Source organism: Mauremys reevesii, linkage group 8 (assembly GCF_016161935.1).
Source record: "Mauremys reevesii isolate NIE-2019 linkage group 8, ASM1616193v1, whole genome shotgun sequence".
NCBI classification, from domain to species: Eukaryota; Metazoa; Chordata; order Testudines; family Geoemydidae; genus Mauremys; species Mauremys reevesii.
Genome location: NC_052630.1, coordinates 80,737,058 through 80,752,120, shown reverse-complemented (window position 1 = coordinate 80,752,120; position 15,063 = coordinate 80,737,058). Strand labels below are relative to the sequence as shown.

General features: G+C 38.7%; 1 protein-coding gene across 8 annotated transcripts in view; it reads left to right on the top strand.

Moving 5' to 3' along the window:
* DNAI3 (dynein axonemal intermediate chain 3) overlaps nt 1-14,540 on the top strand; it is a 46,204-nt gene extending 31,664 nt beyond the window's left edge. For 6 of the 8 annotated variants that reach the window (XM_039486628.1, XM_039486629.1, XM_039486633.1 and 3 more), the window contains exons 14-23: nt 837-910; nt 1,923-2,070; nt 2,987-3,074; nt 5,879-6,009; nt 6,910-6,982; nt 8,583-8,713; nt 9,620-9,824; nt 10,940-11,031; nt 12,711-12,833; nt 14,258-14,540. In XM_039486628.1, coding sequence (XP_039342562.1) covers nt 837-910; nt 1,923-2,070; nt 2,987-3,074; nt 5,879-6,009; nt 6,910-6,982; nt 8,583-8,713; nt 9,620-9,824; nt 10,940-11,031; nt 12,711-12,833; nt 14,258-14,392 — 1,200 coding nt within the window. In that variant the 3' untranslated portion in view covers nt 14,393-14,540. Of the gene's footprint in view, nt 1-836; nt 911-1,922; nt 2,071-2,986; nt 3,075-5,878; nt 6,010-6,909; nt 6,983-8,582; nt 8,714-9,619; nt 9,825-10,939; nt 11,032-12,710; nt 12,834-14,257 lie in introns of those variants that run through there. The other 2 variants (XM_039486635.1, XR_005584142.1) reach the window with 2 other exon arrangements.
* Nucleotides 14,541-15,063: the final 523 nt, after the last annotated feature.

Sequence of the window (15,063 nt, the reverse complement as noted above, 5' to 3'; positions counted from 1 at the left end):
ATTTGGCTTATAAATGATGGATGCAACTTTGCTGAGTAGCTGATAAATACAAGTTTTGCCAATGAGCAGGAAGTAGTCAATTCTTTTTCGAGACAAAGATTCCATTGTGTACATACATTTTCATCTTTTTGAGATTGGGAATTAGGTCTGAAAATAAGATCAGAAAACATTAGTGGAATCAATAACGTGCATTATTTCATCAGCACTTTGTTTTCTATTCCTTTTATTTTCTGAATAAGTTTAAATGTAAATCTGATTTTCTGTTTTGATCTAAAAAGAGAGGAAATAGTTCAGAGAAAGTAGTTATTGGAAAAATATACACAGCCCAATAAAACTAAATTGTTTATAATTACTATAAGTAAGTATCATTTGAGATAGTCACTTTTTGAATCGCAATTTCACTATGTAGTTGTTTACCATTAATTCTTCACTAATTTTCTATTTGTTTAAGCAGGATGAAATTTAAAAGAGGATGGCTATTAGGTACTCACATATTTGACAATTGGGGGCCTGATTTTCAGTTGTGCCAGCAACTTAAGATCTCATTGACCTCATTTCAAGTTGTATGTGCTTGGCATTTCTGACTATCAAGGCACTACTGATTTACTTGAAGTATGCTTGTTTTGGTAAAACGTGTTTGTTTCATTTTCATATCAATGGGCTAGTGAGCCCTGACTTGCCCAGCTGTACCAGGGTATTTGTACAGCCAACAGTGAGAGGCTCTCTTTCTTAAAACCTGTTTTAGAGAAGTAGCTTTGTTGATAATAATTTGTTGCCATTTGTCATCCCCATCTCCCTGTATTATGAATTCATTATTATTATTATTATTATTTTAGGTTAACAGAATGGGCACTGCTTTTGAAAACAGAGCTGGAGTTTGTGTGCAGCTTGTAACCTGCTCTCCTGATTGGTAATGCATTCTACAAATGTTTTCATAGGCACCCAGTCACAAAACATCCCCTGAATTCCTTTGAAAATCCTTCTAAATACACCTTATTATTCCATCTCTCTGCTAAATGTTTCAGCATATATTCCATGGTGTAACTGACCAAGTTCTGAATCCCTACAAAGCTGTCTGGAATAGATTAAATTCATCCTGTTGCAGAGGGTCAGCACACAGACCACCACATCACTTACGCCCCACATAAAGGCAGTGTGTGGGGTCAAGTAGCTGGACAGCCTTACAGAGGTTCTTTCATGCTCACTCTGTGCCACAGAAAAAGTGTCTGGGCTGGTCCCATGTAGATTGTCCTGGAAGGCCACAGAACTGCATTTATGCACAGGAGGCTGCTAAATAACCTAAGGCCATGTCTACACTGGAAACTTTTGCTCGAATGGTGACATAAATTAGTGTGGGTTTTTAATGACATTTCTAAACTGGCAAAGGTCCTAGTGTAGATGCAGTTAGACCTGCATATAGTCCACTAGGGGCCACTGTCAGAGACAGGATGCTGGACTAAACGGACCTTGAGTCTGACCCAGTATAACATTTCTTATATTCCTCAACTGGCTGGCAGGGCTGTGGCTGCAATTCCAACCCAGAGGCTGGAATAGCAGCTGTGGGTGGTGGGCCTGCACAGCAGACCCACTCGCAGACCAAGTAATTAGGCTGTATGCAAGGGAGTGCATTTCATCCACTGAGTATGTAGGTTTCTTAAACAAATGGTATGATGCTTATTTAGCTACCGTATCTGATTAAGATCAGAATGAGGACAAAATGTGGAGTAACTATATGCCCTAGTGTACAAAAGTAGCTATAAACTAGTTCTCCATTTCTCTGTTCCCCAAACTCTTGCATCTATTGCTATACTAATTTTGAAGATAGACGATAAAAACAAATATTATACAAAAGCTTATTGAAAAGTTAAAATGATTTTTAAGCATACAAAGAGCAATAATCTACAATCTCTGGTTTTGTGGAGCTCCATATTATTTTGGGATCTTCGAGCCCCCAAAACTACTATCCAGAATTCAACTGAGAAAGCAAAAGATGAGAAGGCTATCGAGGCTCCCCCTGATGTACCGACTACTTTTAAACATCTGGATCTCGCCTGGAGACCTCTCATTAAGGTACTGTATATAATGTATAATCTTGCAGAGTTGTCATGGCATTTTTAAATAAAAAAAATCAGTGCAATCATGCTAAATTTAGTAAAAAAAAAAAAGTCATGGTTTTAGGGGGAAAGGTATGAAAATGCAGTTCTACCTCTTTAGAGACAATATACCTAAATCCCTTCACTGCTGCTGCCAACAGGGCACCAACCACCTGCAGAAGCACCCTCTATCTGCCCCAGTACCCCAACCCTAATCCCACTGGTCAAACCTGAGTGGCACTGTGACCCTGTGCACTAGGTCACAACGCCCGGAGTAGGGAGTCGGGTCAAGACCTGCAGGATAGGAGCCACTGCTGCGGGGTGAGTGTATACAGGCTCACTCTCCACCCCCTCACCCCAAAATGTACCATGTAAATGTTCACATTGTGATTTTCCTTTTCATTTTGTTGTGATTTGTGTAGGGGAAGACCATATTTTATCCCTATAACAAACAGAATAGGACAAATACTTCCCAAACTTAGCTTACAAGAACTTTAAAATGATCTACCGGTAAGAATTTCTGAATAAACGCAGGCTGCAGTGGAAGTAGTAATGTATACGAGCATTTTTACCACCAGGTTGTCTCTTCTGGTCAGAGCAGGTCTAGAGACACGTTTGTTAAAACACGAGTGGCCACGGGCTACCACCAGTGGAGCCGACATTCAAGTGGCAACAGTGAGAAATTTTAGGGGGAAAAGCATAATGTAGACTAGACCACTGAGTCACATTTTAGCTACTGCTAGCAAAGAAGGCAGCGGAAGCCAGGGTTTGTGGAATCTGAAGAATGCTCTTCAGACTGACAGGTCTTTAGCATTACAACAGAAAGCAATTTAGCCGTATGCCTCAAGTGTTTGACAAAATGAGTTATCAAATACTCCCTTTGTACTAAACAGGCAAACCTAGCCAAGAGCGACACAAGTGGAGACTATAGTCCTACTAAAATTAGCCTAGTGGATGAGCATTTCCATTACAAAATGCAAGGTAATATTTTCAGTTTATATTTTTGAGATACAAGTATTTTGGTAACATGATTTTTCTCTGTATATAGAATAAAAGATAAGCAACATAAATATACTGTAACTAACGGATCTGTTTTCCTAAATTTACTGGTATATCATGGCACTGAAGGTAATGAACACATACAATATGAGAAGAACAGAATCTCTACCAATGGCTCACAGGTTATCAGATCTCATTAGAAGTTATACTAGCAAGCTTCAGAGGGATAGCCGTGTTTGTCGCTTTTTACAGATCCAGACTAAGAGTCCTGTGGCATTTTATAGACTAACAGGTGTATTGGAGCATACGCTTTTGTGGGTGAATACCCACTTCGTCAGACGCATGCTTATACTAGCAAGCTGTTTTTCTCAGGAGTACTTACTCCCATCAAAGTGAATTGAGCCTTGGTCAGTACTATGTGTGATTTCCTCCTTTAGAGCCACTGTTAGAAATGTATTAATCTGGGGTTTTATTTTAAATGAACCTTTCCTTACTTCATTTTCTACTCCTGAGGCAAGTCTTCTATTTGCTCACTTTGCAGCAGAAATTATTAGTCTCTGTACGAGAATACTTTCAGAGAAAGTATTCAGAGAGCAAACCTATCATGCTATCTTAGGTACTTGTATAGCTCCCATTACCATAGTATTTGAGTGTTACTGCCACACAATCTTTAATGTATTTATCCTCACATGTCCCTCAAAGCTAAAGAAGTGCTATTACTCCCATTTTAGAGAGGGGTAAACTAAGGCACAGAAAGGCTAAGTGATTTGCTCAAGGTCACACAGGTCACTGACTGATCAGGTAATTGAACCCAGTTCTTCTGAGTCCTGTGCTAATGTGTGGACCATCCTTCCTCCCTGCATTGGTAAAGTAGCAATCAAAAGGAAAATATTGAAAAATCATTAAAGTCTTTGGAGAATGGGGAAGGCAACAGAAGGGGGATGAGGCAGATTTGGAAGGGTGAAAGATCATCAGGCGGGTTTATACGGTTTGGAGCAAATTAGTAACAATGGGACAGTATGTGTCCTTAAAAATACTTTTGGAAATCATTACCTCACTGACCCTGAAGCACAACAACTCTGTTACTAAGATGTGCTGGATCAGATTTATGTACTGCCCACTACTAACTGTAGTTGGTGTAAATAAAAAGTTCATAAATAATTCTACAAACTCATTACTTTAAAATATTCACATAGCAAACTTCAAATTCCCCACTGCCCCCCAAAAATGAGAGAACGCAAGAGACACACTAATCTTTCAGCTGTCTAATTCTAACTTGCTACTGAGCCCTCGTCAAAGAAGGAAAATAAGAATTCTGGGACAACAGAATTCATTGTCAATTGTCTTTATCAAGTTCTCGAAGAACAACACAGACTCCAGCAAGTATTAGACATTTTCATTACTGGTGATCACGTTTTTCCCCTCAGGTTGAAATGGACATTGCCTAGTCAAGTTTGGTCTAAGCAAAAGAAAGACCAAGAGAAATATTGCTGTAGTTTTTAATTCCAACTGAAACATTTATTGAAACAAATATACATTCACTGTTGCAGCCAACAAGCTCCATCTAGAGAGAAAATACATCTATACCACAGAAATTTTACTCATTTGTATAGTCCCACTGAAGTCAATGAGACCATTTGGGTGCATAAATGTTCATAGGATTGGGCCCAGACTCAGTTATGCTCTGAAGTCAGGGTTTTCCATCACACTTTTTCCAGCAGTGTTTAGGATTCTAAAGTGACACATTTTTCTATCATCCCAGACCCACAACCCTGCTTATCCATTTACATGGCTGCAGCAGAGCTGTCTCCACAAGCACCTCCTGTATTGAGAGTTTTTCTTAGCCTCTCCCATTTAGGGTGACGAGCTTTTCAAAAGGCAAAAGCTGGACACATGCAGGAGCCCCGCCCCCTCTGTGACTCCACCCCTGCTCCTCCTTTTATTCTGGAGTCCCTGTCCCCTGGCCAGGCTGAAAGCCAGAGCCAGGCCAGGGTAAGAGCTGGCCTGCTGTGGGGAGCCCTGGGTCCTCCCCATACCCAGGGCTGCTATTACCGTGGCCTGGCTCCAGCTTCTGGCCTGGCCAGGGGGGAAGGGACTCTGGGGTAAGAGGAGGTGCAGAGGCAAGGCCTCATGACAAAGGGGGGAGATAAGGCCAAACTCAGCCTCCCCAACCCCCCAACCCGTCAGCCTCTAAGCCTTGGAAGGCACAGAGCGGGCACTGCAGGGAATCTGTGATAAATGCCATCCCGGAGTCATTCAGCCTGGGACTGGGTCTTGAAAGCCACATTTTGGATTGTCCCACCCAATTCAGGATGGGTGATCACCCTCTTCCATTGCTGCAACAGTGTTAGAGCTCTGCCGGGGTAGCAACATTGAGAGTACTAGTGTAGACTGGTCATTGGCATTTTAACCATTGCGTTGTGTAAACTGGCCTACTCTAGTGCTCCCGCTTTGGCGGCCACTAGTGGAGCTGCATCAGTGGTGGGCAACTGTGGGAGATTTTATGAAAAATCTAAAGTGTAGGCACCACAAGAGTACTGCTTGGCCTGCCTTCTATTGCTAGCAATTTGCATGTGCTCAGCCTCTTTCCCCTGCTAGATTTAAGGTAACATTCCATTCCATGCCATACTAGGTTCACTCTTCTCTGGAATTTTCTTCCCTTCTTTATTTCTTATCTTGAAAGTTCTAATCCCTCACCCTTGAATTACCTTAGTAAGGAAAATAAGATGTTTGATCTAGTAAATTTCCCTATATAACCAAATGATTATATCCATACTCTTTTCAAGATAAGATGCAATACCAAATCAAACCAGAAATGTTTGGAGACGAAAATCCTTATAAGCAGTTAAGGGTCCCTTCAGCCAAACCTCTTAAAATACTGGAGAATATCGCCACCAACTTTTTTGTTGGAACCGAAGTAAGTTAAACATTTTGATCATCTATGACTGATAATTTTTAAAATAGAGAAGGTGTGCTGGACAATTTACACAGACTGGTGCGTGCAAATGTTTTATTTATGAGTTAATCAGTAGTTTTTTCCACTCTGAATTTGCCTTGCCTTTGTACCCCATTTTGACACATTTATATAAATATTTTACTTTAAAAGATTGCTGGGCCATACACCCATGTTTAAAGGCTGGGATTGAAACTCAGTGGGAGTTGGGTGGCTAATTCTCTTAGGCTCCATTGGAAATCCCAGCCAAAAGGTGTTGAACTTAATTCTTAAACCCAGGAACACACAAAATGTCTTTATTCCCATTGCCAGAACTATTAGGACAGTAATATTTATTGCAGGGTTTCCCCTAAAGGTCTCATGAAAGCTTTATCATATTTTCAGTTTTCCCCCTAATTTAGTCCTGTTTTAAAAATCAGCCTAATGTTCTAGCTTCTACCCCATTTAAACTAGACCTAGCTGCCAAAATTGAACAATTTAAAAGGTGTCTTTTTAAAATTTCCTGCATTTCTTCCATTTTGGGGAAATCATTTTTCCCTCTTGCTGCCACCTGTTCCTAAAATTGTGGGGCAAGGTCCATACCATACACGTGAACTACTCCAGCTCTACATGAAGAATGCCCTATAAATGCTGATCAGTAATTGCAATTTTTTTTTAAATTAAAACAACCCAACTGATAAAGTAATGTGAACATTTGCCCCATTTTTGCAGTCGTGCTAAAACATGTTCACATTAAACGTATCTAAAAATTGACATTTAGTAAAGAGACTCCAATTTTACCAACTAAAAATAGGCACATTTTGACTCAAGCTTTTGCTATAAATATTTCACCCAGCCTCCATTTGCATTTATTTGATGTCTCTGGCATCACAGGATGGTGAAGTTATTTATTCCGACTGGAAGATGGAGAGAGACAGTGACTCAGGACGGCTGATTAGTAAGTTCAAGTTTTTCACCATCAACTAAAACTGTCTTTTTAAGCTAATGGACAGATGGATATAGAGGATACAGACATAGATTGAAGCCTTGTTTTATTACACGGAGATGTAAGCTTTGTAGGACGGACTCCTGCCCTGTCTGCAATAGGAATTTGACTCATTGCTGACAACAGGCATCAGCAAAGATCCTCCAAACTGGTGGTGAAAATGATTTGACTCCTACTGTAGAATGAAGAAAACCCTTTTCAATACCATTACCAAATGGTATTGAAAAGTTTTGTCCCATTTACACTAGTAATTAAAATGTTAATAACACCAGCTCAATGGGACCTATTGCAACTGTTGCCAGCAATGGGTCAATTTGTTTGTATAGATGGAGCTTCAAAAACAGTTTTGAAGAAGACCATTTCCAGACATAGAATAGCAGCGAACATAGCAGTGGTAGAAATCTCATCCTTCCCAAGTCTTTTCACTTGAAAGCTTAATTGTGACTATTTAAAATAAGAAATTGCATTTTTCTAAAACACAACATTAATTGAAAAACCTATATTAATACATCATTTGGCTGGACAGTTAAAATGAAAATGTCTGCAAATCCAATAGGTCCTTAGAGTGACATTAGCTTAGCCACACGGTACATTCTGAGTAGCTTTTGGTATATATGAGAAACTGAAATGATACTATATTAAATATGAAACCATTCATTTAACAATATAAAAACAAAGGAAATACGTAGTATGTATGTCATGCAACTTGGCTGACAACGTTGCTGAAGGAATCCAAACTTCTATATTTTCTGGCTTTTTAATTTTAACTGCATTAGTGTAGCTTTTGCATTTAATTGATGGATACTAAAAATATTCCAGTGTTTGTTACTGAGGGACTCAATAAAGAGGGTTATATTGTGAGAAGCTAGAAGTTTTAAGTTGCATTTTAATGTCCTATTGTTTCTATCCTGAACTAAGAAATGCTTGCTGAACTCGAACAGTTTTCTAGGATGATGGCTAAAGATATTAAATGTATAGATATAAATAAAAATAAATTTTAAAAACTTCTCATATGGTGTCAGTATCTCACAGAAATGTACACTGAACAATAAAGCAAATAATAATAAAGCTAATAATATATGAATTAATGAAAATTCTCTGAAGACAAGTACAGCGCCTTCTACAGCGCCCCACTAGGATCTCCTTCCTCGGGGACAAATGTCTGAGAGTTATTAGAAAATTAGAACAGAGACTTAAAGAGAAGAGATTGTATTAAACTAATCAAAATGCAAGGGCCTGTAATCAGGTACTCAAGTGTTTTAACCAACTGGCAGGGCAGGCACAACTATGGAAGTTTGATATCACGATTTTCTTGGGCAAAACTGGAGACATACATTTGGGTTGAGGCTGCTTTTATCTGTGCTAGTCAGCTTCAGAGCACACAGATCTGAGGCACAAAAACCCAGAAGAGGGAATCTATAAAGATAATGGATCCAGTCTTGCAGTAGTTATTCCAGAAAAACTCCTACTAGGCTGAGGATTGTAGGATCAATTTCACTATCTTCAGAAAACTAGAGTTACAAGTAAATAATTGTCCTTTTCATTCCATTAGGTCAGAAACCAGCTAACAAATATACCATCCATGATGGAATTGTCCATACTATACAAAGATCCCCATTTTTCAAAGACATCATTCTTAGTGTTGGAGGCTGGAATTTTGCCATATGGAAAGAAGGTGTTACAGTAAGTTACTTTGGCAACAGACATACTGTAGTTGATGGAGAAAAGAATAGAGTAACTACAGGATATAACCTGAGGGACAATACTCACGGAAATTATGGTAGATGGCAGAGCTGGCCAGTTTGAAAATAAATTGGGTTTAAAAAAAATAAGTTATTTTCTCCTGCCAGAGCTAAGCTTTTAAAAATAGTGTTGTAAACTTGGCTCCAACCAAGGAAGCAACTTTCTCTAATACCAGCTTTTGTGACAGTTGTGGCTTCTGCCCAGGCTATTTCCATTTCAAGCAGTCTGTTATGAGTCAGAGGAGCCTGAGAGTAGAGGTAGGATGTGCTAAACAATACTACAGGCTTAAGGAACCCCTATTAAACAAAAGTAATTTAAACAACAGAGTAATAGACACAAACAATAATTCATTATCTCTTTTCTCCCTTTGGAGTTATAGCACACCGAAGGGCAAAGTGACTAGTTATAGGGAAAAGGAAATGCACCATTTTAGTCTAAAGATAGCAAAGGCAAGGATGGCTATGGTAGCATCCATACCAGTGAGGAATGGATGCAGTCTTTTGGCCAGCCAAATATTGAAAAATCTGTTTCTTACTATTGCTGCCATCTGGGAATCCAGGACTTTAGTTGCATCTAGCAAAACCCGGATTTTTTGTTTGTGTTGTTTGTCAATTGGTAGGAGTGGGCATCAACTTTTCCACTTCCCTACAACACTTCTCTTTACCAGTCAACAATATACATGCTGGTTTTGACACCATAATTACTTGTGTAGTGGGATCACTCAGAAATGGTAAAGGTTCTCACGTTACACAAGCAGGAGTCTGGAAAGAGTTCTGACTTGGTTGGTTTTTTGTTTTTGATTGTTTTGGATTCTGTTACATTGACTTTTTTTTTTTTTTAATTAAGAGTGGCCCAATCCTTCAATCATGCTGCTCATCAAAAAGATATACTGTAGGACATTGGTCCTTATCAAGAGCAGGAGTTTTCTTCATTGGTAGAGAAGATGGACATATTGATATTTGGGACCTACTGGAGAAAACACATGAGCCATCCCAGACCCAGAACATCTCTATATCAATGATCACCTGCATCAGACCCTGGATTGTCTCTTGTATGTTGTCATGATTACACTTTTCCACTACACTGTATTTTAAAAATAAATTATACCATGATTCAGGAAAGTGCTTATGCATATCCTTAACTTACACACTGTGCATTGTTCCATTGAAGTCAGTGAAACTATGCACAATGAATAAAGTAAAACACATGCATAAATCTTTTCAGTATTGCGGCCTTCATGTTTTTATCATGATAAGCAACTAGGCACAGTTTCTTTTGTTTTTTAATATTGTTACAAAAATATTATTGTTTCTATTAAGCAAGTTTGAAAAGGTAAAAATATATTTATATGTAATAAGGGACATTTAATATTAGAAAAACAAGACAAAATAAAACTTTTTGCTGCAAAAACAAAAACCTAAAAAAGTTACAAAAATGAGTCTTTGGGAGCTATTCACTCTCTCTGTTTAAAAAGACAGATAGATGTGCACACTTGCTTAAGCATTTTGTCAACAGCTTTATGAGGTTTAAGTATTTTATGGCTGAAAATGTGCATCTTAAATAAAATATCTTTCACATTATTTTTAATAGAGAGTCAGAGAAATACCTGAAACTTTACATAAGAGTTTTCAAATTATACTTGCCTCTTCCCTGGGAATCATGGAAACTGCAGACAAGCTCCTTGACCCTCACTAGATCGTAAGCACTTTGGGGCAGGAACCATCTTTCCTTTGGGTGGAATGCCTAACACAGCAGAGTCCCAGTCTGTGATTAGGTTCTCTGGGCACAACCACAATAAAATTAATATCCAATGACTCAAATAACCATATTCGGAATTCTGTATGAATAGAGGCCTTAGCTGAAAAGTTAATCAGTAAATACTAGAATTCATGGTTAAAAAGATGCTAACACAGTAATTGTCATACTGGGTCAGGTCACTGGCCCATCTAATCCAATATCTGGCAATGACCAGATGCTTCAGAGGAAAATGCAAAAATACCTACGGTGGACAATCACAGAATAATTTATAAGCGAATTTTCTTCTTAGGCTATCAGTCAGCGTCTGGCTTGTGTCCTGCAGGTGTGGGGGTTACACAAACATTTTAATTTACTTTCTGCATCCTTAGTAATAGCATCATTGTTTATTTTGTTTTCATAATCTTACAGCAAAGCAGCACTTTTTAGCCATATCTGATGACTTTGGAACACTGCATATTTTAGAAATCTCTTGGACCTTAAGTCACCCTTCCAGTAATGAGGTTTGTAACATTTTCTACTTACCCTATAAGTGACCTCATATGTTGTGGGGTTTCATGAATTTTTTTTCAGGCACATCCTTTCAGGTTATCGGATTCCTACATATTAAAGGTGATTAACTTGTGTTCGAGATGATCCACAGCCACGATCTCATAACATCTCACAAACCAAAGCTGGGCCTGGTAAGTCCTCAGAGGGGAGACCTCAGAGGAAAACCAGTTGTTGCAAGAAGCAGAGTTGGCAGAACTCCATCATTAGAACCAGGCAATGGGAGAAATGTAGACAAAGTGTCCAAACTGTAGAAACACCATTTTTTGCCACGTGCATAAAATGGCACCAGGTTTCATAAGCTACTTTCTATACATTTGCCTTGATTTTTTTTCCTATACATTTTGCATAGCTCCAAGGATGTCAGTGACTTCAATTGAGCCATGCTGATTTACACCATCTGAGGCTCTGACTTGAGATCTTTTAGGATATGTTCCTGCATCAATAACTGCATCCATAACTAGCCCCCACGAACTCATTGGGACTGCTCATTTGAGTAAAAACGATTAAATTATAAGCTCTTTGGGGCAGACTGTCTTGTTCTGTGTGTTTGTAAAATGTCTACCACAATGGGGGCCTGGTGCTGTAATACTACAAAAAAATAAATAATTTGCAAAATTAGGTGCTGAATTTGCACATATTCTCTCCCTACCGCTTTCATTCAGTTTCTCCCAGCTCTTTCTCCCCACCAGAAAACAAGTTAGGGGCCCCATCTCACTCATTCTAACAATTTTTTCTGCTGCTTATTCTGTTCTCCCTATTCTCTTTCCTTTCCCAAACCACTCCTCCTCACTATCCCAAACCTTCCTCTTACCATTTATATACTCATGTATATTGTAAACTTATGGTATGTAACCAAAATGAAACCATATGAATACTGGTGATAACTGGCACCCTGGGCTCAGTAAAGAGAACCTCTCCAGTTCAGGTTAGGAACACATTTCCAGCTGCTTCTGCCCACACTGTATTTGTTTTGTGAGTAGAGGGCTTTACTGACGGAGTTATCAATCCAGCACCATTTGTGAATATTTATCTACTTACTGTAAAATCTTTACATTCGGTTAAAAAACTAGGATCTTGAACAGTCGTGTTAGGGAAATTGGTGCACAGTATGGCTCAAATAACTCTGATAGTGGAGAGATGGGGTCAGGGGACTTGGTGCATAAAAGGTAACTCAGGGCTGGTTTACACACAGACCTGGATTGATTTAACTAAATCATTATCGTAAAACCAATTTAGTTATTTTGGTGCAAACGTGTGAGGGGTCACTCTTGTTTCACAACATGAGTGGATAAAGTCAGTTTGTTATTGAGACTATAAAAGTGACTTTGGCCGCACACAAACTTGCACCAAAAATATCTAAAATCATTTTTAATCCATGCCTTTTGTTATTTTACTACCAGTCTGTGCATAGACCACACTAGGATAGGAAAACTGATAACAGCATTATCAGGTTCATCAGGAAATGGTCGATGTATTACATTGTTACAGAATTTCTTATTTAGTTCTGCATATTTAAAAAAAGATGCTTTAAAGCAATGCAATATTACTGTAGATGGATTATGTGCTGAAAAGTGCAGTAATTAAGATTCACTGTGATCACCACAAACCATGATTGCCTTTGTGTTAATAGCGTGCTAGTGTTCTTCATTACTTTGAGAGAGAGATCAAACATCTGGATTATTTTGAACAGCGGCAAGAATTCCGAGCCAAAGAAAGAAAGGAATTGGAGCTGGAAACACAGAGGAAGAAGACAGTAAGTTGTGTTCAGGAGGTAGAAACACTAGTTTAGTTTATTATTTTGATTTTTAAAATATGCCTCTCTCTTTGCTCTAGGTAAAATTTCCTCTGGTATTTCCATCTATTAGGCTTTATAAATTAAAAATAGCTTTTGATTAGCATTTTCTAAGTAAATCCAACTGACCACTTTCATATTTATAGACTAGTCCATCATTTGGGGAAGACAATATACTGTACTAGGTCATGCTTAACCCTTCAGTCCTTACTCAGCCAGCACTCCCTTTGACTTCAATAGAGGGAGAGTGGAGATCAGTTTGACCCCATTTAAGAACTCTTATTAATTTGCTTTCCCCTACCTGTACACTTGAAATCTTAATTTAGGTGCCATTTTTGTAAGTATTATTCTTTAAAGTCAGCAGGCAGAGGCCCCAAACCTTCAGCCCTTACTTACATACAGCCGTAGTGTCATTGGACTCAGTAGGACTGTTCATGTAAGTGATGATTACTGGCATGAATGAGGGTTGCAGGCTTGAGGCCTACATACATAAAGCTAGAACTATTACATTATAACAGGCGGATAGAGATGTTTTTCCAGTTTGATATTTTAATTAAGGTTTTACTCAGATTTGTTTTTCCTTGTGCCCTCCATATCATCTTGTTGGGAGTGTGTTACACACAACACTGTTATTACCATTGGCAGTAGTAGAGGACTATGGGATATGCCAGATGCAACAATTCCCCCTTGTGGAGAGAGGGAAGTATAGTATGATGAGAAGCGCACTAAGGAAATTAACTGATGGACACCCTACCCTAATCCTCAATTACTGAGGGCCAATCTTCATTCTGATATATTTTGCTTTCCACAACCATCTCTCTGTACAGCTTTTCATGAGTGATGTACCTGAATACTTGGATGCTAATATCTAAACTACTCTTAAATTTATTCACCTAAATATGGGTTATTGCTGATTATGTACTATATGTATCATATGACTTTTAAAAACAAACATGGTATTTGAGGATAATCTAAGCACTATACCCAGATGTACAGAAACCTTTTTCTCAACCTACGTATTATATAATTTTAACATTAGCGTTATATAAAGCATTATATACCTGGAGTCCTGTGTGGTATGTGAAAGGAAGTAAGCCTTGAATAGACGATGAGGCTTGTCCATAGGAGGTACTATTGCAAGGGCTTGGAGAATTAAATCTATCCAATAGCTCTGTGTTGACATGACTAATAAATGATACCTTGCTGATGAAATGGCAGATCCGTGCATGTGGTTCTCAATGATGCTCCATTCCTGATTATATAGCTAAAAAGATGGAGGTGAAATAGTCAGCATTGACAATCACTGACTGAAAAGCAATGGAATCGTAGTAATATTTCAAAGCTAACAGCAGCTAATAATGAACTATTGGTTACTTTTTCCTCAGAGAGTGGCTGGTGGACAGAAATCAAGAGAACAAATGGAGGAACAGATGAATATAAATTATGCAGATTTTCTGGAAGAAGAGAAGAAGATCCTGACAGGACTTGGGCTATTGAAAACAACAGATAGATTTGCCTAGAACAGAACAGAACGAGCATATTGGCGAATGTGCATTTTTTTTCAGGATAGGTTATTTTGCTTTCTTGGGAAACCTGTATATATTTAATTAGCAGCATCTTTAGTATGAGAACTGTAAATATAAAGCACATCACACCTAGGCAACATTATCTCACTCGCTTTATTAAGGTGTTTGCTCACCGCAGCAGGTAAGAGAACACTTGATTTGTGATATTCCTGCACAACCATTCATCAATGAATATAGTTACAAATGGTTTAATGGCATTATTTCAAGTTGTCCTACTTATTTATTGTTACAATGCACCTATCCAGTGCTGTGCCTGCTGTAAAAATACTCAATGAAAAATCTACTCAACAAGTCAAAATAAGACTACAACATCCTCCCCTGCAAACTGCTCCCATTCGAATAGAATACAGGGTATTAATATTCCTGCTGCTGAGCTCCAATAAACATCTCCCATTCCACCCGACCTCATTCCCAAAGCACTCAATTCCCCTGGAAAAGCTCAAGAGAAAAGGTTACTTTAAGTTTTGCAGCATGCCCTGAAGGTCCCAAATTTGGGCATGTCATGAACCCAGGGAGAAAGAGAGCTCCAAAGCCAATGACACTGCCGCTCGCCACCTTTGGTTTATACCAGGAGGGACCAGTCAGCACCTCAGATTACCACAACT